Genomic DNA, 25,523 nt, shown 5'->3' with positions numbered 1-25,523 from the left:
TACTTCCTCACGTCTCAATCACACAGACAAGTCACAGTTGCACAGTCTACACAGTAAAATCAGTCATTGAACTCAGACTGTTAAAAGAAAAGAAAAAAGGAAAAAAAAGTGATAAAGATACCATTACCAAATGGACCCATAAAGGGTCAATTTTCTATTGCTGAGGATTTTACTGTGTATCAGTCATAACTAAAGCAGTGTACATTATGGATCATACATTAGAGCAGCATCTCTTGCCTTGGTCCATACACACATTAGCAATCTAAACAGTCTCTCAAACACTGGCAAACGACACAAAAATCGAGCAGCAGATTCAAATCGAGGGGGGGAGGGGAAAAAAAGAAAAACACCAGACCAGAGGCAGATATAAGAAAAGAGTTTAGGACTCCGAGGAAATTCATCAAGCTCAAGTATTTACACAGCAAACAGAGATATGAGAAATATAGTTCCAAGACCACACAGGGATAAGATCACAGAAAAAACTGTTAAGGCTCAAGTGTAATTGCAGTTCCCATCAAAATATCAGAGGTAATGGGTTATCACAATCAAACTGTCAACCAGGGCAATAATCAAAATACGAAACCGTCACTGACCAATCATTTGCCGCCACCATCTTCCACCAATACCTCCCCATGGCAGACTGAACTCCCACTGTTGTGTTTACTGGAAACTTGTGACTGGAAAACTTCAAACATCTCAAGTATTTAAATGCAGGCTGAACCAGTCATTGTCATCAGTAGGCTATGTAATCCAACACAAACTGCCCCAAAGATGAACACCTCCCTCTGCTGGTATGCAGGCTAAAGACAACCACACATTTGGGGACTAGCTGAGGCAAGATGTACAACGAAACATTTAGTTTAAGCCTCTCAGTGAGGAAGAGAATGTATAAGTGTCCCCATGCACAGCACCTGATGTGAGATCTATGATAAAAAGGCACGCCATATTCCTTTAACCATGCCATTCAGATGTGTCGCTGAGACCGCAAAACATCCAAAGTTAACGCAGACATAACTGCCACCAACACAAAAATCAATTAACTTCTCCACAAATAACAAGTGAGAGGCAAATTCCTAAAATGGCAGATTAAGACGGTAAGAACACAGCAGAGATGTAACCCGTGGTAAATCACTAAACGACCAGTGCAGAGACCAAATATTCGAACAAAAGGGTGCGGTTCAAAGACAAGAAAAAAAATAAAAAAAATGAAATAATATTCCAGTGGGTTAACAGGGTTTTGGCAAAAGCGTAAATACCTCAAATAATAAAAACAAAATAAACAGGAACCCAGTAAATGATTACTGAACAGATCAATGAGACTATGGGGATAGGCCTGAATCTTACAAAAGGAACAAATAACCCTGAACAGGTTGGAAGGAAAGAAATCTCTAGACTATCCCTTTAAACATACTGAACTTTAAATATATATATATATATATACACAAATCCAGGGAGGCAGTCGGAACAAACAAAAAGGGTCAGAACGTTATAGAAAATGTTTAGTTCATACCGTGTCATATAGTTGCCCCTTTCCTTGTGTGCAATTATTATCTAACATTGCGGTCCATGAGGCAAGGGTTATGAAGCCAACATGGTTGCCATTAAAATATTAATAGACTATACAATCTACAGCTCTGACCAGTTGACACAGGGTCACTAAACAGGGATTAACTAGATTAAGAACAACTGTTTACCATATTTTCTCATTTGTACATGATTCTGAAAATATATAACAGAAAAGATATCGTCAACTTGGGAATGAAATTAAAAGTCAAATAAAATAAAAAAACTAAAAACTTAATTTAACACACTGAAATTATATATACACACAAAAAGAGGGAAAACACATCAAAAACTCCCATAAGACTGGCACGCAACTGTCCGGATAGCAACAGGCTGCACTCCCTATAACGCCCTCCAGGGGTTGCTAGCGGGAGCGCACAGGGAGAGAAGTCAATGGACCGCCACGCTAAAATAGAGACTGAAGGAGCTCTGCAGAGCTCACCATGGCCTGGCTGTTGAAAGGAGTAGGAACACAGCATGAGGCGCTCCCCTGTAGTCAGAATATACGCTTGCGCTTCAGATACGAGTCTGCGTAATGTCCACCCAGGCCCTGAGAGTGCTGGCCCACGTAGCCCCCTTCAGGGCTCGGCTCGGGAGACGGGATCAGACGGGAGAACACGCGTTTGTGGCCACCGATGGGGGTCTGCAGTTAGAAACACAGGCTGTCAGTTCTAAGAAATGTTCTCCAATGTGATTAATATAGATACAAAAAAAAAAGCTGAAGAAAAACCAGCAGAAAAATAAAATAAGGACAATTACCTTGATGCCATTCCCTAGGCCAGGTGGGTAGCTGTTGGCGAGACTCAAAGGAGGCATTCCCACAGCCTGAGAAATAATCAATTTACTGTCACTGACTGAAACAAGTTCATACTTTGGGATCCTGTGTTATGCACAACAAATTCCTTAAATACATTAAGGTGGGGTCTTTATTATAGTCAAACATGCCAATTTCAGAGTGCAACAGTGATCAATGTCTTTGTACATTTTAACTTAACAAAAGAAACTCGTATGTTGATATTAAAACACCTTGAATGCCCGGATGTAGTTGGAACCAGTAAATCAGCACGCCCAGCGATTTGCAGCTATGGAGCCCATTTCAAGGTGCACAAGGCGCCATCTTGGATGTAGCTGAACTAGCCAAAACACCCACGAGGGGATCGACATCAATGGGAGGTATCCGGTATGATTACTTCTAACGCGACTAGCGACAGGACCGTGATGGGCCGTCAAAAACTATTTTATTAGACTTGGAAGCATTGATTTAGCGCAACAGTTATTCACGTTTTAAGACTACTTTGGATGACGTCCCAACCGGAAATGACAGAATGTTGCTCAATAGGCACTCCCCCAGCCTGTGGAGCGGTGCTCTTGGTTATGGAATGATCAATGTTCCGTCTTTTGATTAATCTCAGTCCTGGGCATCCAACGTAATTAAATAATAAGGTGGAGACCTCCGGCCCAGGCCCTAAATGTTTGAAGACGCACTGTAGCAGTCAAGAATGTACCGTTCAGGGCTTACCTTGTTGAGTTGGGTGGAAGGGGGGTTGGACAGCCCAGGTCCTGAGCTGAAGTATGAACTTAGGGGTGGACTTGTAGAGTATCCATAGCTGTAGTCAGCATGATGAGACAGCTGCAGAGACTACAGAGGAAACCCCAGTTAAACAGTTTTGCACAAAACATGTGCCAGCCTGGATACATTACGTTATGTTACTAAATGTATCCTCTAGTTTGAAAGACTGATGTGCCCAATTTATACTCTGTCAAACTATATGCAGGAACAGGGCGTTGCAACAAGGCATCTTAACCCATTCTGAACGGGCACCCATTTTGGTGTTGGCATCATGTCGTGAAATTTTTAGAATCTGATCTCAGGTCAGAATGGGTTCGTCAGACCAGCGTGTGTCCAGTGGATACATCGTATGAATCTGATCTCAGGTCAGAATGGGTTAAGTTCTCTGGGACCCCTCAATTCCAACTCTGTTATAGACCCGACTGGTCCCTGGTGTTTGAGAACCTGTGTCTCAAGAGATGATATGGCGATGATGTCCATTCATACATTCAGACTGCACGCACACTCTGCATGAGTGTACTGAACGCCCTCAGAAACCAGGAACAAGTCAGATTAGTTCATGCCCTGAAGAACTTTTCAAAATGCCCTTTTGGGATAGTTAAGATAGATTGTACTAAAATGCAGGATTTTCTTGTTCTATAAACTCATCCAATCTTCAAGGACCTTTACCCTTTGGCTGTACCGTCGTTCAATAACTTGCCAAATATTCATAGAAAAGTGTAAGAAAAGTGTATGTGGAGTGTTGGAAAAGTGTCTAGTCAGCATATAGCCGCATGCCAAGATGGCCCAAATCATCATAAACAACTGTTTTTATGCATACAAGTCTGCTAAAGGTAAGGAGTAACCAGGAATCACATCCAAACATCAAACTCTCACAGAAGCCATTTCACACATCTCGTGTACTGTATAGGTAGGGTAGGGTCTCAGAGGATGACTGTTCACACCGTCATGCACATGAGGGGTAAGAGGGTATTATTACCTGCTGTCCAAAGCCTGCCAAGGCCCCAGTGTCCAGGTTCTCCTGCTGTTCATACAGGTGGGCCAGGGGATCCTGAGGACAAACACCAGATGGGTATCAGACAGGTCACTGCAATGCCCAGCCATGCAGGATGTGCGTCATGGTAAAGGTTAACACCCTGAGCAGCATAAACCGAGTTCTCCGTCCTATCAAATAGTAACGCCCAGCGCTCAGGACGGAGATTGATAAAAGGACGGATATTTGATATCAAAACCGATCTCATCGCTCCACAGGCTGGGAGCGTCTGTTGGGCAACATTCGATGTCATCCAAAATGTCAATTTCTAATATTATTATTATTCGGATGACCCCAAGGATCATAAAAACCCTTGAACGATTACTATTGCAATTTATTTGGGGTCAAATCTGAGACTGACTGGCCTACAAGTATATAGGGTTTAGGTGGTCAATATCAAAGCTCAGTTCATTGGCATGCAGTGGTAGCACGGAGAACAGGATGGATTACCTGGTGACGGGTGTAATCTGGGCTGTACGACTCCTGGTAGCGTAGGTTGTAATTTGAGTGTATACTTTGGTTTGTACGCTGGTTGGACATATTGCTGAGCGTAGGCCTCTTCCTGTAGGGGTGGGGTCTGCAGTTCCCCCCTGTGCAAGAAAGAAAGATTGGCATGAAAACTCAGTCCCACCTGAGGGTCTGTGCCGAGATCCAAGAAGGGATTAAGCACATGGCAGAAAGCACAGTGACTCATGACTCATCTCACCTGAAGGAAACATGCTGTGGCCGTTAAAGAAGGCATTCTGGGAAAGATTCACTTCTTTAGGGCCATCTCCGAGTATTGACACCTGATGAGGAAATGGGTTTGTTTTAAAAGGCTCTGTACACAACTACACATGTTCCACATGTACACAACTACACATGTTCCACATGTACACAACTACACATGTTCCACATGTACACAACTACACATGTTCCACAGTGTGATGTAAATATGTACACAACTACACATGTTCCACGGTGTGATGTACACAACTACACATGTTCCACAGTGTGATGTACACAACTACACATGTTCCACAGTGTGATGTACACAACTACACATGTTCCACAGTGTGATGTACACAACTACACATGTTCACAACTACACATGTTCCACAGTGTGATGTAAAGGCTCTGTACACAACTACACATGTTCCACAGTGTGATGTACACAACTACACATGTTCCACGGTGTGATGTACACAACTACACATGTTCCACGGTGTGATGTACACAACTACACATGTTCCACGGTGTGATGTACACAACCACACATGTTCCACAGTGTGATGTACACAACTACACATGTTCCACAGTGTGATGTAAATATGTACACAACCACACATGTTCCACGGTGTGATGTAAATATTCATCTGTTTAATAAATGTAAATGTCAAGTATTGTTCTCCCCCATGGAAATCCAAGCACAGGAGCTATACAATACATTTTGTTTCTCCATCTTTTCTCATTTAGTATTCCATATTCTATGAATTATGTATACATTTGATCCTCCAGAATGTAGGTAATCCACAGAGTCTACATCAAATGCACCATGACAAAATACAAGCCAGTCCACCTCGTTGTAGGGAGAGAATGCATGGTGCCAGTGTATCAGCTCTGTTACAGCTGTAGCAGGCGCAGCCCACATTAACCGCTAACAAACTAGCTTGTTAAAGTGGCCTGTTTTATACCCCAGGGAATAAACCTGGCCATAGCCTGGGGGGGGGGGGGGGGGGGGGGGGAATTATTTGGGCCGTTCCACCGGGTGGGTTATAGGGATCGCTTTTGTTGCATTAATCAATACCCCTCCATACTTTCTCATCGTCTATTGCTGCATTTGGTGAGGCTCTCACTAGTGTTCGGTTAGGCCAGGGGTCGGCAACCGGCGGCTCTAGAGCCGCATGCGGCTCTTGAGCACTCCCCTGGTGGCTCTCTGTAGCATTACAAAAAAATCGATGAAAATGTATAAATGTTTATTTTTTCACATTTTTATTTTTCATTTATGGTTTCTGTAGGAGGCAAAACGTGACAGAAACATTCTTAAGTTTCCCAATTTTGTAAAAATGTGTAGAATAAATATTAAGTTTCAATAATGTCAACTAAAATTCGCGTCATAGCATGCGACACACTCGCATGCTGCGCGCCTGACACTATTATAAACAAACCGGTGGGTGTGTGAGGCTGGTGCCTGCACTGCCTGCTACGCTATGGCTTCTACATCTACAGGGAGAAAAAGAAAGATAGCCGACGAAAACAGAGGATTTAACAATTCGTGGACAGACGCTTATGCCTTCACAGCCAATGCAGAAGATGGATTGCCTGTATGCTTAATCTGCAGTATCCCATGACGCAACAGCAGCCTGTTTTACGCAATCGCAGTCCAAACGTGTATATAAACATTCCGATTTCAAATATAAGGTCCTCGCCACATGTGCCACGGGGGTTAGAAATTTGCTGGTACAGTGATTAGCATTGCTGCATCCCGCGTTGTTTAATAAAAAGCATTTTTATCCGAGCGCCCCGGCTACTTGTCTCAAACGGGGTTGGGAAATCCACAGTTGCACACCGGTTGGGGGCGCGTAGTTGAAAGCCAATGGCAAAATAACAGCTCGGATAAAAATGCTTTTTATTAAACAACGTGGGATGCAGAAATGCTAATCGCTGTACCAGCAACATTCTAACACCAGTGGCACACGTGGCGAGTACTTTATATTTGGAATCTGAATGTTTATGTACACGTTTACAATGTAAATGTAGCGATTGCATAAAACAGGCTGCAGTTGCCATGACGCACCATGGCTAAATCTGCAGTGACAAACTTATCAAACAATAAATAAAACGTGGCAAGCCGTTCACAGACAGTGACTACAGTATATGAAGGAGTCATATAGACGTTGTATTATCTCCCGTGTTGCAACGAAACTATAGCAGCAGCCAGCAGTGGTGGAGTTTAAAGCTGCGATGATTGCGATCCACTTCTTAAAAGTTATAGTTTGCTGACTTTGCTCCCTTCTGCTTTCTTCAGCAGTTCTGTGACTGCAACAGCCCTCTTTCTCTCATTCATGCAAACTTAGCATGCTTTCCCTGGAAATGTCTTTCAACGTTACTTTTTTATTGTTTGATAGTTTGTCACTGCAGATTAAGCATACAGGCAAATACCGATATTGTAAACCTCCCAAAACACGACACACTTGTGTGGAAAACATGGAATGCTCTTCCAGTATGTGAACATGAAGAAACTCGCATTTGGAGTATTTGTGGAGTAACGTTGTGAGCAGATATTCTCAAACATGAACTACATTAAATCCAAATACCGCACACGCCTCACCGATGAGAGCCTGCGCAGTTGTGTGTGAAGATTAAAGTGACATTTTACGTGCCCAGTGTTGAGAAGCTCTCCAGCGATGTCCACACACAGAAATCACATTAAACGGGTAAGAACACAATGCAAAAAACATGGCATAATAATGGAGGGTGCGTTGACTGCGTTCGGAAATGCGCACCGGGAGCGCACTCGCCTATATTAGTTTGCATTGCACAGTGCGCTCAGTGCGCTATTTCCGAACGGGCCCGTAATGAAAGTTAAACCATAGCGCACTTTTTTATTTTGATAGATAGGCTAATATCCACTTGCAGCCCTTTTGTCTTCATTATATAAGCATTTTATGGCTAAAAAAATGTTGCGGCTCCAGATAGATTTTGAATTAATTTTTTTGGTCGAAAATGGCTCATTCAACATCTTGGGTTGCCGACCCCTGGGTTAGGCAGTCGCAACTTTTCTGAATTTGTATTCAGTGAGTGCCGTTCTGAAGACCACATTTTAGTTGTGAATCTATGCTTTGAGATGTGCAGAAAGCAAGAAACTACCAGAGTTTGACAGGTTTTAACCCATTCTGAACGGGCACCCATTTTGGTGTCAGCATCATGTTATGCTTTAGCCATTGAAAAATAGCAGATCTACAAGCTCATATCGCGCCACCGAGTGGCGCGATACGAGCTTGTAGGTCTGCTATTTTTGAAAAATCGAAGAGCGACTGACATTTCTAGAATCTGATCTCAGGTCAGAATGGGTTAATCAGACCAGTGTGTGTCCGGCGGAAACCTCGTATGAATCTGATCTCAGGTCAGAATGGGTTAACCTTGGGTTACAAAGAAGGCTAGAGAACAGTCGAGTAGAGGCAACGGGAAAGCATTGCCTCTGTATGACCACTTTACCCCTTGTGCCGTGAGTCCCTCTGTCCCGATCATGCCACCCATGAGAGGCATAGAAATTCCCTGCAAGGTAGGAGACAGGCTTTGTGGGAGGCTGCATGCTGTGGGAGACTCCTGCTCCCTTACTAGGGTTCTACCCAGAGATAGAGGCTTGAGGGGGCACAAAGGATCCGTCTGCAGGCCAAGACCTGGGACCACCCCACCTGGGGACAAACAAAACATAAAAAATCACTTGAAGTGAGGGTCTTAACACAATGACGTAAAATTGACACTGTCTATTTGCTCAGACACTATTGACGTGAAATTGTCCAGTCATTGTCAATGGGATTTCAATGTTTGTGTAAGACAGTTTGCACACACACACACCAAAAGCTGGATATAGGAGGGGCTAGCGCCCCAAACTAAAGCGCTACAAGGCATAACACAAAGCACTGACAAATGACCAGTGGAGTAGTCCAGATTGTGACCGATGCAACGACAGTCAACCATGTAAAAATAAATAGGGCTGCAACCATAGACTGTAAAAAATATGGACAAAGCGTTCGCCGGGTCTAACATGGACGTAAAATGAAGCCTGTTATTCCTGCACTGTAAGTCGCCATCTTTCTAGATCCGTTTGGTACCAGCTGGCCATTGGCTGGCTCCGTTTTGGACCAGCTGGCCATTGGCTGCCCAGACAACGAGGCGGGACTTCCCCCCTTCTTCTCCGTTGGTTTTTATTTTGACTCGAGTGGGAGGGGAATCCCGATCATAGACTGTAACGGTAGCCACGCCCCTCAGAACATACGCGATGTTTTTTTTTCTTTATGGTCATTTTTTTAATTAATGGGACCATAATTTTCCAAAAAGAATATTATGACATTAGAAATGAGACTTTAAACTAGTGACTGGAAGCAGAAAGTATTCATGACCATGTTTATTAAGGTAATACAGTCTAGGTGAAGTTGGGCCAAAATACATGGGCCTCTATGGAGCTATGGGGCTTTTTGGGTCCAGTCCAGCGCCACAACAGGCCATTATATGAACTACCGATTTCAAATGAGGCTTCGCGAAATATCTGGCTGACTGCCCCCCTGGCTGCAACCAGGGGTGAGTGCGGTAGGGCTGTCTGGGCACTGCCCTGGTAGTTTGAAGATTCATGCAAGCCCACACAGCCCTTCAGTTTTCACACCTCACTAACAAAACCCGACGCAGAGCGTCACAGCAAACTATATGAATGACCGACCTTGGATGGATATCAATGGTGGCGGTTCATCCATTGTGTCGACCTGCTAAGTTGCCTACTGTAGGTGTTTAAGTAAATAGAATACATTTTGGGGTCTTTTTGGGGCCTACATTTACATTTAACAAGTCATTGAAATCGGTGATCGCTCGCAAGCATGTGCACCTATATATATATACCTATATTTTTGCACACATGGAATAAAGCTAAATAAAATCTCAAGAATGAAAAATCAAATGTTTTAGGCCGACCAGCTCAAGAAATCATAACATTTGAGACCATTCACGTTTCTGGAAGATGCTTCTAAACTTGTATTCTATTGCTAGTTTGATCACTTTAAATACTCATTTTAAAAAGTTTAATGACCGAAAATAGCCAATCTACAAGAACACACACACTTCACACTGCGACGTGTTATTTTAGACACGCTGGCATCTATGGAATCCAAATGATTGAAATCAGTTGTGGCTTTCATGGATTAATACGAATAGGAGTCAAGATGCCAGACCTTGTGGTAGATCTCCAAGCAGATGGACTCCCTGCTGTAGTGTCAGAGCAGCCAGAGGGTTCTCCCCGATCAGTCCCGCCTGGAGGGGCAAGAGGAACGGGGAAAGGGTCAGTGTCAGCGCGGGGTTTATGTCACTGCTGCTACCGGGCAGAAACCTGGTGGACATCATTTGGTCACAGTCTCTTGTTAATACTGTGGAAGTGGTTAATTCGGTCTGTGAGCATTTTAGATAAAAGAATAGCAGCTCTACAAGCTTGTTGTAGAACAATTTGGTACGACAACGTGGTACGTTCTTTCAACAACGTAAAAAAATAAATCACAGATTTGTGTTGAAAATTGAAATATAAAGGTTCTGCCCGACAGCAAAAAAAAAAAAAGTCAATCGCTGTCACAGGACCAAAAAGCAACGCAGCTTACTCACCACAGACGTCCTGAGTGAGCCTTACTCATTTACACTTCTCTGCACAATAGAGGCACACCCACCACATCACGCAAAAGCACTCAAAACTCACCCCCCCCCCCCCTCCTCTCAGAGCACTTACCCACTCAGCATTTTGTTAATCGGCACAGCAAATAAAATAAAAACGAGCCTAGCACTGCCTCACACACATAAATAAAGTCAAACCCACATCATTATCACTCACACAAGGTACCAGACGGTTTTCTTTATTGTGCAGCACCTGAGCCCAGAGAAGATGATTTCCCAGAAAGGCTTGGTGCTAATTGTGAAAAACAAAAAGGAGGGCTGAGGATTTGTACTGTGCAGCAGGAATAGTGATACAGACAGTGTGAGATAAGGATTAAAAGAAACAGGCTGATGGTCTAAAACACGTTCAACGTCAGATCCGGACCACCAGTGGTCCAAATGAGTCATGATCATTAAAAAATTGTAAACGAATGGTTTCAAAGGGGCGTCCAACATTATCCACAATTCCATGCTGTATTGATGTGGTAACCATAGGACATAACGTTGACCAAAATAATTCTACATTCTCCAATTGTGTAGAATTGTGTAGTAGTGGAAATTATGTAATGAAAATGTTTAACAATGGACCACTGGTGGGTTGAGAATCTGCTTTTAGAACACTGATTCATTCATTTGAGCTCATTACCCAAGAGATTAGATGTTTGTCCTGGACTTAAACTAGTGAAAATGCCAGAGCTAAAAGCTCACAATGGCTACGTTTACATGAAGGGTGATCATTCCGAAAAAATACTTCAGAATAAAATACATCCGATGTAATGTTTTTTGCCGCGAGTTTACATGGGAAATGGTCATTCCGAATGAGTGTTTATATGGAGAAGTGATAGAAGACATGATACATGTGAAACTACGCCATCTGTTGGACACATAAAATATAGGCAGTTCATTCATTGTGAACGTCTCAACAATACAAACATATTACAGACGAAAGACGATACTTTGAAATCCCATCATTTCATTCCGCAGTAGCTTTGAGGCTGCTGGTTGGATAGGGGCGGGCATATTATGTTTACCGTCTTTTTTTCCCCCACCCGCTGCGGCTCCGCTTCTCCGCTGGGAAGGTGATCATCTCGTTTTTATTTGTACTTTATTATCTACAGCACGCCACGCAACACTGATTATTATTGAGAGAGAGAGAGAGAGAGAGAGAGACCGTTGAACACACACAGATCAGGGTTATCGTCATCTGCTGCTGCTCCACGTTTTTTTGTGGATTTCGGATCTGAAAAAGGAACGAAATAACGCGCTCTATGTGCAAACTCCTCGGCGCGCCTTGGATATGAGCACCTTGGAGCATGCTCAGAAAGACCAGAATGAACTTGCATCCGAATTAGTGTATACATGAGTCCAATTTTCTTTCAATCGCATTGAACATCAGAGTAATCCGGCCAGTGACATCGGAATGGTTTTTAGATTGCATCGAGCGTTTTCATTCGGATGTAAGTTTTTGTAGGTGTTTACATAACAACGTTTAATAGGATTGAAATTCTATTGGGAATGAAAAGGGGATTTAACTGCTCATGTAAACGTAGCCACTGTGTCACTTTGCACCGCCGAGAGCTTGTAGATCGGCCATTTTCACTACGTTTTTAATTTTATACATCAAATACTTTTTATTAATTGATGAAAAGTTGTGATTTCCTTTGTTTAAACATTTAAATTTATAAAAAGAAAGTCATGTTTTTTTATGTAGGGAACAGAACTAACATTTACTTTACTTGAGTCCCATAAAAATTGCTCAGTGACCGAGACATGGGTCCCGACCCACTGTTGGGAAACGGCGTTCTGAAAGATGAGCGGCAGACATGCATACTGTACCTGCTGGACCTGAGCCTGGTTCTGGAGCAGCATCTGGAGGAGGGCAGCAGATAGGGCAGGGTTGGCCAGGAGGGGCATGGTGGGGGCAGCGCCAAGCAGACCTACACACACAAACAATATATTTATCAGGGGCATGGTGGGGAAGCTCCAAGCAGACCTACACACACAATATATATATCAGTGGCATGGTGGGGAAGCTCCAAGCAGACCTACACACAATATATTTATCAGGGGCATGGTGGGGAAGCTCCAAGCAGACCTACACACAAACAATATATTTATCAGTGGCATGGTGGGGGCAGCGCCAAGCAGACCTACATACAAATATATTTATCAGGGGCATGGTGGGGGAAGCTCCAAACAGACCTACACACAAACAATATATTTATCAGGGGCATGGTGGGGGCAGCACCAAGCAGACCTACACACACAAACAATATATTTATCAGGGGCATGGTGGGGGCTGCTCCGAGCAGACCTACACACACAAACAATATATTTATCAGGGGCATGGTGGGGAAGCTCCAAGCAGACCTACACACAAACAATATATTTATCAGGGGCATGGTGGGGGCAGCTCCGAGCAGACCTACACACACAAACAATATATTTATCAGGGGCATGGTGGGGGCTGCTCCGAGCAGACCTACACACAAACAATATATTTATCAGTGGCATGTTGGGGAAGCTCCAAGCAGACCTACATACAAATATATTTATCAGGGGCATGGTGGGGGAAGCTCCAAACAGACCTACACACAAACAATATATTTATCAGGGGCATGGTGGGGGCAGCGCCAAGCAGACCTACACACACAAACAATATATTTATCAGGGGCATGGTGGGGGCTGCTCCGAGCAGACCTACACACACAAACAATATATTTATCAGGGGCATGGTGGGGAAGCTCCAAGCAGACCTACACACAAACAATATATTTATCAGGGGCATGGTGGGGGCAGCTCCGAGCAGACCTACACACACAAACAATATATTTATCAGGGGCATGGTGGGGGCTGCTCCGAGCAGACCTACACACAAACAATATATTTATCAGTGGCATGTTGGGGAAGCTCCAAGCAGACCTACACACAAACAATATATTTATCAGGGGCATGGTGGGGGCTGCTCCGAGCAGACCTACACACACAATATATTTATCAGGGGCATGGTGGGGGCAGCGCCAAGCAGACCTACACACAAACAATATATATATATATCAGTGGCATGGTGGGGAAGCTCCAAGCAGACCCACACACAAACAATATATTTATCAGGGGCATGGTGGGGGCAGCTCCAAGCAGACCTACACACAAACAATATATTTATCAGGGTCATGGTGGGGAAGCTCCAAGCAGACCTACACACAAATATATTTATCAGGGGCATGGTGGAGAAGCTCCAAACAGACCTACACACAAATATATATATCAGTGGCATGGTGGGGAAGCTCCAAGCAGACCTACACACAAATATATATATCAGTGGCATGGTGGAGAAGCTCCAAACAGACCTACACACAAATATATTTATCAGGGGCATGGTGGAGAAGCTCCAAGCAGACCTACACACAAATATATTTATCAGGGGCATGGTGGAGAAGCTCCAAACAGACCTACACACAAATATATATATATATCAGTGGCATGGTGGGGAAGCTCCAAGCAGACCTACACACAAATATATTTATCAGTGGCATGGTGGAGATGCTCCAAACAGACCTACACACAAACAATATATTTATCAGGGGCATGGTGGAGAAGCTCCAAGCAGACCTACACACAAACAATATATTTATCAGGGGCATGGTGGAGAAGCTCCAAACAGACCTACACACAAATATATATATCAGTGGCATGGTGGGGAAGCTCCAAGCAGACCTACACACAAATATATATATCAGTGGCATGGTGGAGAAGCTCCAAGCAGACCTACACACAAATATATTTATCAGTGGCATGGTGGGGAAGCTCCAAGCAGACCTACACACAAATATATTTATCAGTGGCATGGTGGGGAAGCTCCAAGCAGACCTACACACAAATATATTTATCAGTGGCATGGCCGCTTCACTCATATGGCTATGAAGAATCACCCCGGCCGCTTCACTCATATGGCTATGAAGAATAAACATGTCACCCCAGCCGCTTCACTCATATGGCTATGAAGAATCACCCCGGCCGCTTCACTAATATGGCTATGAAGAATCACCCCGGCCGCTTCACTCATATGGCTATGAAGAATCAACTGAATGAGAAAATAAACATGTCACCCCGGCCGCTTCACTCATATGGCTATGAAGAATCACCCCGGCCGCTTCACTAATATGGCTATGAAGAATCACCCCGGCCGCTTCACTCATATGGCTATGAAGAATCAACTGAATGAGAAAATAAACATGTCACCCCGGCCGCTTCACTCATATGGCTATGAAGAATCAACTGAATGAGAAAATAAACATGTCACCCCGGCCGCTTCACTCATATGGCTATGAAGAATCAACTGAATGAGAAAATAAACATGTCACCCCGGCCGCTTCACTCATATGGCTATGAAGAATCAACTGACTGAGAGAAAACACTATTGTTACGGCTACTGAATTTGTTACATTTTCGCTAGAAAAAGACTGCATCATATATGAGTGACTGACTGTCGCATCATGAGTGACTGACTGTCACAAACAATAGATACCTCCCTGCCAATAATGCAGACAGCGTGTTTATTTTTGGACCACCATTCAGAACCAGGGTATGACACACACACACACACACACACAATTCAATAATTACACCCAACGCCCAGTACGGAGATAGATAAAAAATCTTAAAACATGAATAACTCTAAATCAATGATTCCTAACCAAAGATTGTGTTCGACGGCCCATCACGGTCGCTTTAGAAGTAATCATACCTCTGTTGGTTGTCGATCCTCCAAAAAGGGTATTTTGGCTACATGCTATTATATCTAGCACTATCCAAGACGGCGCCGTGCCACCTTGAAATGGGCTCTGAAGCTGCAAATCGCTGGGCGCTTTGATTTAATGGTTCCAAATGACGCTGGGCATTAAGAGTGTTAAACCCCTTATGGCCACCCTAATTAACAGTGGATTGTGCCTTCTACCTGCACTATTCATATAATTAATTCATATAATCATTTTAATGCCAATAGAAAAATCTGTGATATACACACCAACAACTAAAAATACATCGCATGGATGCACCTGGAACGTATCCTCAGTGATGTATCCTGAGGTCAACGGGGTTTCGGGTCTTCCAACATCATACCCCTCACTCAGGCGACCCAGCTGGGGTGATCAAGTCCCGACTTATGTCCCGGTAACTAGTAGGGTTGGGTAACGATACGAATACATCGTCAATCGCGAATATACGAATCCAATCGCCGAATATTTTTATTAGGCGATTTCTCGGGACGATTTAGCCCAATTAACCTGTAAAGTGTGAGCAACATGTGAATCAATTTGGCCCAGCAAAGTAGTGACAGCGGCCGGGTGGAAATCACCTCCTCCCGTTATAATGTATGCTCCCACAGTCTTTGCACTTCGGGTACCGCAGCATCGGGTACCGGGGCACGTCACTTACGGCAGCCGCCAGCCAGAGTAAAGGCTGGGAGGCTGGGAGCTGAGGGAGGCTGTAGCCTACATGTTTAGACCCATGCAGTTGAATAAATTATACAGTCACAACAGAATGCACACTGCTGTCTTGTGTCTCATCACAATCCCAATGCCTCACCCATGAAGTCGGGGGGGGAAATAAAAAAAACTGTCTACTAGTGTAAGTGTATAGGCTCAGGGATCATAAGTTAGCTTAGCGTATAGCCCCTACTGGTGCTGCAACCCACTGATTGAACTTCATATCCGCCTGTAAAGTTATTTTTATTGACAACGTCAACGTGAACAAACCCCGACACCAGCGCTGCAAAAATAGACAGATCTACAAGCTCTCAACGCGTAGCGAACGGCACTGCAAAAACAGGCAGGACGCGATGCCTTGAGAGCTTGTAGATCAGCAGCAGCCCGGCCGCAGCAGCTTGTGGGCTCCGCTGCTCCGCTCCGAGCCTCCGACTGACCGCCGGCGCGGGGAGGCAAGGGAGCAAGTTACCCTGGCTGCGCAGCAGTCTGCAGAAACGGACTGATCTACAAGCTCTCAACGCCTAGCGAACGGAGCTGCAAAAACAGGCAGGACGCGGCGCCTTGAGAGCTTGTAGATCTGGCTTTTTTGCGACCTGCAGTGAGCTGTTCTCACTTTACTTTTATGACACAAATACATCGTTAATCGGCAAATATTTGTCAGACGATGGGCGGTTGAAAAAAATTGGCATATCGCACACACACAGTAACTAGCCTCAATCAGTCTGACTAGGGCAAAACCAGGGCCACACAATCCGTGCTACTCCAGAACTACTCTGCCAGGGCTGGGAGGTAAACTGCTGGTGCATGGAAGGAATAGGCTCTGTGGGTTGTCTCCTGTCCGGGCCCCTCCTACGTCTCACCAGGTCCAGGACCTGTGCGTTGCACCAGAGTCCCAGCACCAGACAACACACTACATCGCATTTTCACGCGGCAATCCTAAGGATTAGAGACCCAGTCCTGATGGTGGCGGGAACTTCACCATTATGCCAATTTTGACCCGGCCGCCCGGGCAAAGTCGGAGCTCCTAGGAAAGCAGCTGGGCTCTCGAATGCTCATTACACAATCAGAGACTTGGTGTAATGAGGGTACCACCAAGTATAGACCCCTGGAGTACCCTGAACAACAAAATGTATAGGGTTTAAGTGGTTAATGTTAGAAGAAAAATAATTGGAAGGTTGTGGCACATTGCATGATGATCCTCACCTTGCTTGCGGCCCTGGTTAAGGGGGTTGAGGAGCATCTTGAGGGTGGCAGGGTTGCTGAGACCTGTGAGGATCTGCATGGCTGTGGGCTCAGGGAGGAGACCTTTCCCTCTGTTCACAGCCTGAAGAGACAAGAGGGCAGAGGATTCAGCAAAAGACCCAAATCAGCCTGCCAGAAAAACTAATTACAGACGACAATATGGACATTTCTGGGTGTCCTTGTCAGACAGCCCAGATAATTTTGGCTGAAGACGATACATTTTCTGCTCAAGCAGACGGTTTACCACCTCAATTTGCTAATCTGTAATTTGCGTCGTTCTGCAGACTTTCCAAACATTCTCTCGATTTCAAAATGTCATTTTCAGCCGCAGGGGGGCAGCTTTACCATAGTTTGGGCAGCAATCAGAGCAGCCAACATGCTTCTCCCCGGGGGGCCGGGGGCACAGAATGACACCCGGATGTGTGTCCCTCCCAGCACTCTGCTGTCAGCCAGTCTCTGAACCTCCTCAGCCATTTCTGCTGTGGCAAACTCCATGACCGCGAACCGCCGGAAGCTTCCATCCTGTCCCTGAGCCAACTGTAGAACACACACACACACCGCATAAGGCACACCTCCATACCATATGCTCAGTATGGCCAACCCAAAGGGCCACGGCCATCAATAATGTGAACAAGTTCAATAACTAGATCCTCTTGGACAACTAGTTGCTAGGCAGATATGAAGCATTTAGACATCAGGATACGGCTTAAAATAGTCCTTAAACCATTCTGAACGGGCACCCATTTTGGTGTCGGCATCATGTCATTCTTTAGCTATTGAAAAATAGCAGATCTACAAGCTCATATCGCGCCACCGAGTGGCGCGATACGAGCTTGTAGGTCTGCTATTTTTGAAAAATCGAAGAACGACTGACATTTTTAGAATCTGATCTCAGGTCAGAATGGGTTCGTCAGACCAGCGTGTGTCCAGTGGAAACCTTGTATGAATCTGATCTCAGGTCAGAATGGGTTAACTGAGGTGTTGTCCGTGTGTAGAGGCTATAAAAAGCACGTACCGCCATTCACACATTTTGTAGCAACATAAAAGTATATTTCATATATACAGACATGTGGAGGTAGAATATAAAATATAGCCCTCTGGGCTTAAACATATCCCTGACATACCCTCATTTGTAGAAATTTGCTAACACAAGAACCCTTTATTATACATTTTGGCATTCAGCCCTGTACTGTAGTTACAAAATTAATTCTCTAGATTTGCCAATAAAAATGTTTTGAAATAAATGTGATCCTGGTAATATCAAAACTACAAATTTTCCTTACAATAAGGATAGTCCGGAGAAACCAAGATGAGCGTTTTGATAAGACAAGCTAATATTTCTGTGATCCTACACTGAAAATCGATCTCACAAAATAAAAATGTTTAATAGGCAATATGAGATGGTGCAGTACTTAACACATACTAATCAAGCTCCTCTGGCCCATGAGGGCTATGAAGAGATTTGTCACGGTTATTTGACAGTATCAATGTCGCATTAGATTCATGATGCAATGATCTTTTACCTTGCAGTACCCATTTTCCCCCCAAATACTATGAGATAGGATGACCCCTAAGGCCTACCAACTACCATCTTAAACATACGTGGGACGTTAGATCAGCATTCATTTGACGTTAGATCAGCATTCATTTGACGTTAGATCAGCATTCATTTGACGTTAGATCAGCATTCATTTGGATGCTTGGTTTAATCATCTCCCTTGTTCCGACAAATTGCAACATGTATTGAAAGAAAGAAAGAATGCAAATAATCTTATATTTTGAGTACCGGTAATCGAATCAGACCACCCTCTTAATTCTATACATGTTGAGATCTGCAACTGCGAAAGCCCTAAATTCTGCATCCATCATGGATGCCCTCAAGTTAATCACATTTAAATCTTTAACCCTGCCCAACAGCTTCTTGTTAAAACGATTACTTGTGTTAGACAGATTCTGCCAAACTATCATGTGACTTGTGAGCTTTGAATATTGAACAACCTTGGGCTGGGTAATTAACCGAAAATATATCAGTTAGAACCAATCAGACTAACTCTTGCTCTGTAGGTTAATCAAATACAGAGAAGCAATTAAAACAAAAATCGTATAATCATCGAATAAACACCAAAATATTTTAATTATTGAAGGAACACTCACCACTCCACAGTGGCATGATTATATTCTACTCAGTCTGTGTCTCATAGGAGGGCTGTGGGCATGTTTAGATTTTCATTATCGTGAGAACGATGGCTTCCATTTTCACATTGCAACTTTTCAGGACTAGAAAGCCTGTAGTTTCTATCATCTTGTATTCCCCATCGATGATGTCACTGGAGGACGGTTTCTGAACTGCCCACAGGCCACAGCCCTCCTATGAGACACAGACCGAGTAGAAGAATAATTGTGCAATTTTTTCATGATTATTAGTGAGGACCTATTATATGAAGATAGGTTGAAAAGTGGTGAAGTGGTCCTTTAAGTATTTGTATAATCCATCGACTAACTCAATTAGTCAGATTAACACTATAGTATACTTCGTAGTACAATGTGCCTTACAAAAATACAAAATGGACTATCTACAAGCTCACAACATTTCACATTTTCTGAGCTTGTATTTGCCATTTTTCCTTCGTTTTTTTTTTATCGTTCAAATGATCACAATTTCTAACTTTTGCCTTGATTATGATTAATGAAGTGATAACGTACAGCCCTAGCACAGCTTTTGACAAAAGAAAATAATAATCTCAACCCAGTGGAACAGACAGAAAGTGTTGCTATGCACATCATGCCAAAGGGACACTACTCTCTCATTCCAGAAACGCCTGTTGAATGACACCACCTGGGGTAGTCAGGTGGTCGTTGCCATGGAAACCAGCTATGTTCATCATCGCTATAGAAACTCTGGAGAGTGGCCACAGGAAAAGCAGGGCAAAGGTGAGGGCCATTGAGAAAACATATTTAATACAGAGTTTATGCATGCTAGGTTTAAGACTTTAATGCCACACGGAATAGGAATACTAGGATTAAGTGGTTAAATTAAATTCTGAGGGGGACATTTGCCAAAACATTGTTATCTTGGAGATGTGAAGCTCAGAGACTTTATAATTTTGACAAAGGCAACAGCTGTAATTCATGGATTTGAACTAGTGATTAATACTGAAAAAAAAGAAAGCAGATACAACACCTAAAGTTTTGCCAGTCTGTAGCATTTAAGATCTTTGAAGTATGCATTTGTAAGGCATTAATGAAATCAAATGCTTTTTACTAAGGATGGTACGATTAATCGATAATAGGACCCGAAATCGATTATTAAAATGAATAATCTATAATGTTTGTTTTTTTAAACATTTTTTTAAAGTCTGTTGGAAAGGAAATATTGTCATCCAAACAGGACAGGGCTATAGGCCTACTAAAGTGTGCCTGGGATGTGTCTGTGTAGCTGCATGACTGAGAGGAGATCGATTCCAATCAAGATACAGGTTTGGAGGATTTAGCAGGTGTTGGGAATTTACCTAAATGGGCCTAGGCTGGGGTTGCTATGGTGATGAATTGGCTCAACGCTGGTCCAGGGACCACCAGTGGTCAAACGATGGAGTTAGGAACCAAATGGACCCTTAACTCTCACGAGTTAAAATTGTTCATCTAGATCAGGGGTTCGCAAACTTTTTTTGGCTTAGGTAACCCTTGGAGGGAAGATTGTAGGGTTCAAAAAATAATCTTAAAAATAAAAGCTCGCCCCCCCCCCCCCCCAAACGATTAATCGTTAATATTGAATTATACAAATCCCATTGTGGTTTTGGAGCTGCCTGTGACCCATCTTCTAATTTAAGCCATAATGTATTTTTATCACGCATTTTTCACTGTAGGCAGCAGCAGTCAACATCTAAAGCTCTACTTCATTGAGACTTTCCAAAAGGTTATGGTTAGATTTAAAGTTTTAAACCAACAGCAGCTAGTAGCTGACTAGCTGTACAATTAAACTCTTGATGAAATGTAGCCTAAATTGAGAGAATTAATACCCGAGGTATCTCCGACATAAAAGAAACATTCACACATAAGGGCTTGCACCTCAACAGGCAAATACACACTCACTCATGAGGACATGAGTGATAAGAGTGAGAACAGTGTGTGATTATCATTATTCTAATCTTCCCACAAATATATAAGTAGTATTTTAGAAAGACATTGTGGCAACAATTTACCTGGTCCTCATAAGAGAATATTTTCTCTCGTTAAATTAGAAAGATTCATGTTGTGGTTAGATTAGGGTTTCGAGTTTATCATCTTTCATGTTTAACTGTTAAACATGGAAAAAATGATAAATTGGTATGAAAATGCTGCCATTGACTTTTAAAGTCCTCACAGTTATAATACAAACATGAGCGTGAGTGCGTGCGTGTGTCGCACTGGACCTGGCAGAAGATGGGAGCATGCGTGTCGGCAAGGGAATTGCGAAGGTCTTGGGCCGTCAGGACGCTGGGAGGGAGGCGGTCCACACACAGGCATCTAGAGTGCAGCAGAGGGTAGGTCAGAGAGCCCACCTCAGTCCAGTGGACATACAGCATTCGAGAGCCCAGCTGCTTTCCTAGGAGCTCCGACTTTGCCCGGGCGGCCGAGTCCTTTTTCATGTACTCTACAAAGCCATAGCCCTTGGAGTGGCCGGTGGAGGCGCTGTACACCAAGAAGCAGCGCTCCAGGTTGCCGAAGGGGCGCACCAGGTCTTCAAACTGCTGCTGGGTGAACGCGTGGGGCAAGTTGGCGATGCACAGAAGAGCATCTGTGGGCTGCAGCTGCACGGAGATCTCCCGGTCACGCAGCACATACTGGTGGAACTCTTTGATGGCACATTGCGCCTGCTCCCCATTGAGCAGCGTGACAAAGGCTTAGGATAAGAAGGAGAGAGAGAGAGAGAGAGAGAGAGAGAGAGAGAGAGAGAGAGAGAGAGAGAGAGATTATTCAAAATGGGAAGTTTACAAAATACGTTCCAGTTGATTTTTTTTTTAAATAAAAATGTACTTCACTTTAGTTTTATGACAATAAAATGATCCAATCTACAATACCACATTGCAATTCAATGCATTGTGTCCTTGTTGACGAATGAAAATTGTTATGCATTCGTTTAGGTAGCGTTTAGGTATTGCCAGGTTTCACCAATAAAAATGTGAAGTTTTTCAGAAAACTTGGGTCAAGACTCGGGTCTAAATGGGTTAACGCAGACTAGTCTCCCAAGGCCACATGCCAAATACTCACTGAACTGTACCAATGAGTATAAGCTGTACAGTTCCCACTCCGAGCTTCATGGAATAACCTTTTTAATAGGGCTGCAACTAACGATTATTTTCATAATAGATTCATCTGCCGATTATTTAAACGATTAATCGGATTATGACACTTATTTAGCCATCACCTTGTTCTAACTAACAAAATATAATTCATTCAAATTTTAATTTGATTAGCTGATTAGGATGCTATTCTAATAAATAAAAAACTAAATTTAAATTCATTAAAGCAACTCATAGTGTTTTTAGGCTTATTCTGACGGCATACTTTGGATTAAAGAATAGCTACACATGTGTCAGTCTAAAAGGAACAGTACTCTTCTGAACTCAAATAGGGCATTTAAAAATAAATATTAAAGCCAGAGCCAAAAACTAGTGGTTAGTTGCTGATTCGTCCCTACTTTTTAAACAACCAATGGCAACCCCCATCAAAAATTGAAAACCAACATGATTGGTCCACCTCAGCAGGGTAAGATTTCACTCCTAATCTGGATCTTGCCTAAATTGATTAGTTTTAATTACAATCCACTGGCCACAACCCTCTTATGGTAAAATAAATAAATACATGTAATCTAGTAGTGCGAATTTCACAACTCTTTTTTGAATAAAAGTATAAAACCAGACGGCATCGAATGCTGGATGGTAGCTAGATAAGTGCTAGTTAAGGATTGTGTCCTAGCATCCATCTATAGTTTAATGCAGTGGACATAATTCACAGCTGGAACAATCTCTTCCTGTAATAAAGTGATGTATATGCATGCTTTTCTGTGACAATGAAAAGTTAGAAAGGGGTAACTACTCCAAAAACATGGCTTCAGTCAAGAGTTCAGCAATCCAAGGGGCATTTCAGTCAACATCTGAACTGCAGCCTTCAGAGAAATTAGCCTGAGTCAAACATTCTTGCCTGGTGGATATTAATTCCATAATCGGCTATAAAACATGTACAATTCCCAGGACGAATCTGTCTGGGAGTCACTGTAGTGTCTGTTCAACATTTCATCCAAGTCACTTTAGTGTCAGTTCTCAACATTTCATCCAAGTCACTCAACATTTAATCTAATTAAACAAATATTTTAATTAAGTAATGTGGCTACTCATTAGGCTATTCATAATTCTCAAGACAAGAGTTCAATGGCTGGGTCAATTCAGAGTCAATGAAAACTGCTTTCTGGTGAATGCCCGCTTTGAACGTTAATTAGTATCATTGCTATTAAGAATGTCAATAGTGTTCATTATGAACCGTTAACCTTTGAGAAAGTCAAGAACAGTCATGTTATTTCCACATCCGTTTGTTAATGAAACAATAACATTATCTATTAGAATCTAATACATAGTAGCCTACTACCTAATAATTATGATTATAGCCTACTTATATTTGAAGTGGTATGGACTCAAGCACACACTAGTACCAATACACCACACAAACTAAACATTATACCAACCTGTGCCCTTGTATTTGTCTACAAAGCAGTACTTCAGGTCATACTGGCTCAAGAGCTCATGCACCTCCTGAAATAAAAGAAAATCAGTATGTAATCACATTCTGAAATGTTACTTCACAGGTGCACTCACTGGCTATAGTGACATTGTTAAAGCAAAGTTTTATTATTAGACGTCAAATTATCAGCGAAAAGAAAACAAATAATAACTGACTCATTGTTGTAGGAGAACATGTTCTACAATGCCTTTGGCCTGTTCACAAACGAATGGCGATGCCGTCTAGCATTTTCCGAAAGGTTTTGTCCCTCTCTGCGCCTTCCACCTTTTGTCAGCACAGCTCCCGTTCCCATCTCGAACTCCCAGCACTCCCATTCATACAATGGCTGGCCCAGCGTTCCCCACGAGTCAAGCACGTTCCAAACCGTGTGGGATCATGTGGAAAAAAAACCTACTACTGCTGCCTAACAGCCAATTACACAACTAACTACTTAATTGATTGGCATCTCCTCTAAACGCCCGTGTCCCTGATCAATCAAAAGCCAATATTACTACGAGACATGTCGCATCAAACATCTAATAATCAATGAGGTATGTTGATTATCATCTAGACAAACACACACACACTAGGCCTGAGTTGGCAGCAGGTCATGGAGGACAATGACACGGTCATCTGTCAATTCACCATGGGTCATCGTTAACATGCTAATTTGATAGCGTTGGGCTTAGCAGCGGCAGGGATACATTCATGAATTACGTTAGGTTACTTGGCAAAAACAAAACAAAAAAGAGGTCTGCAAATATTTTTTGCAGATCCTAATTCGGAGCGAACTATAATATACTAAATAATAAACTCTACTTCAGCTAGTTGGAGCGTTCAATGGCAGGCTAGTACCAGATAGCGGCTATGACAGCAGGGCAGGCATGGAGATGGGCTTTATGTCAGCCAAACAATCCCAACAAAGAATAGCCCTGGACATCTCCACATCTCACCTGATTGCTGACATCGGATGGCAGGTTTTTGACGAGGATCTTTCGACGATTATAAAATTCTCGTCGAGTTCTGTCCAAACGGCTCTCGATCTCCTCGGGGCTCAGCGACGTCAACTCTTCAACGTCGACCCTGTTGCGCGGACACTCCTGCCCCGGCGAGCTGTCCTCGTCGCCGGGCAGTGGGGCCTCGGAGTGTCCGTGGTGGTGGTGGTGTTCCCCCCTGGACATCCAGTTTGCGTGGTGGTCTCCGGCGGCGAGGTCGTAGTTGTCATGAAGAAGTGGACGGGATGATGATGATGAAGAAGAGGCGAACTTGTTGTTGCTGGGCCCCGTTGTTGTATCTGTGCTTTCATCTCTGGCAGCTGCGCTAACGGACACTGCGGCCGCCATCACTCAGTGTGGAGAGTTTTTCTGTGTATGAAACAACAAGCGTCTGATTTGAGCAGTTTAAACAATACACACATGGCCACAGCGCGGCCTCCCATTGGACGAGGGGGAATGCAATTCTCACGTCACGTGACGAGGGCGGAGTT

At 43.4% G+C, this 25,523-nt stretch overlaps 1 protein-coding gene across 4 annotated transcripts; it reads right to left on the bottom strand.

Moving 5' to 3' along the window:
* Nucleotides 1-25,380, bottom strand: raver1 (ribonucleoprotein, PTB-binding 1; the record flags this gene model as incomplete). 4 transcript variants are annotated; one of them, XM_083779479.1, is made up of 15 exons in its annotated part: nucleotides 1-2,206; nucleotides 2,323-2,388; nucleotides 3,083-3,202; nucleotides 4,113-4,184; nucleotides 4,617-4,756; nucleotides 4,873-4,954; nucleotides 8,364-8,563; nucleotides 10,091-10,169; nucleotides 10,735-10,809; nucleotides 12,393-12,493; nucleotides 17,246-17,366; nucleotides 17,630-17,821; nucleotides 21,694-22,163; nucleotides 24,003-24,069; nucleotides 24,991-25,380. In XM_083779479.1, the coding sequence occupies 15 exons, from the start codon at nucleotides 25,378-25,380 to the stop codon at nucleotides 2,060-2,062; spliced, it is 2,322 nt and encodes a 773-aa protein (XP_083635605.1). In that variant the 3' UTR covers nucleotides 1-2,059. The 4 variants fall into 4 exon arrangements, with proteins under 4 accessions (XP_083635605.1, XP_083635606.1, XP_083635607.1 ...); XM_083779480.1 differs by having other exon boundaries at nucleotides 8,364-8,548; XM_083779481.1 differs by lacking the exon at nucleotides 10,735-10,809.
* Nucleotides 25,381-25,523: the final 143 nt, after the last annotated feature.

Source organism: Protomyctophum parallelum (genome assembly GCF_964188405.1).
Source record: "Protomyctophum parallelum genome assembly, chromosome: 13".
Lineage (NCBI taxonomy): Eukaryota > Metazoa > Chordata > Actinopteri > Myctophiformes > Myctophidae > Protomyctophum > Protomyctophum parallelum.
The sequence above is the reverse complement of the archived record's forward strand: the minus strand, read 5'-3'. Positions and strand labels throughout refer to the sequence as shown.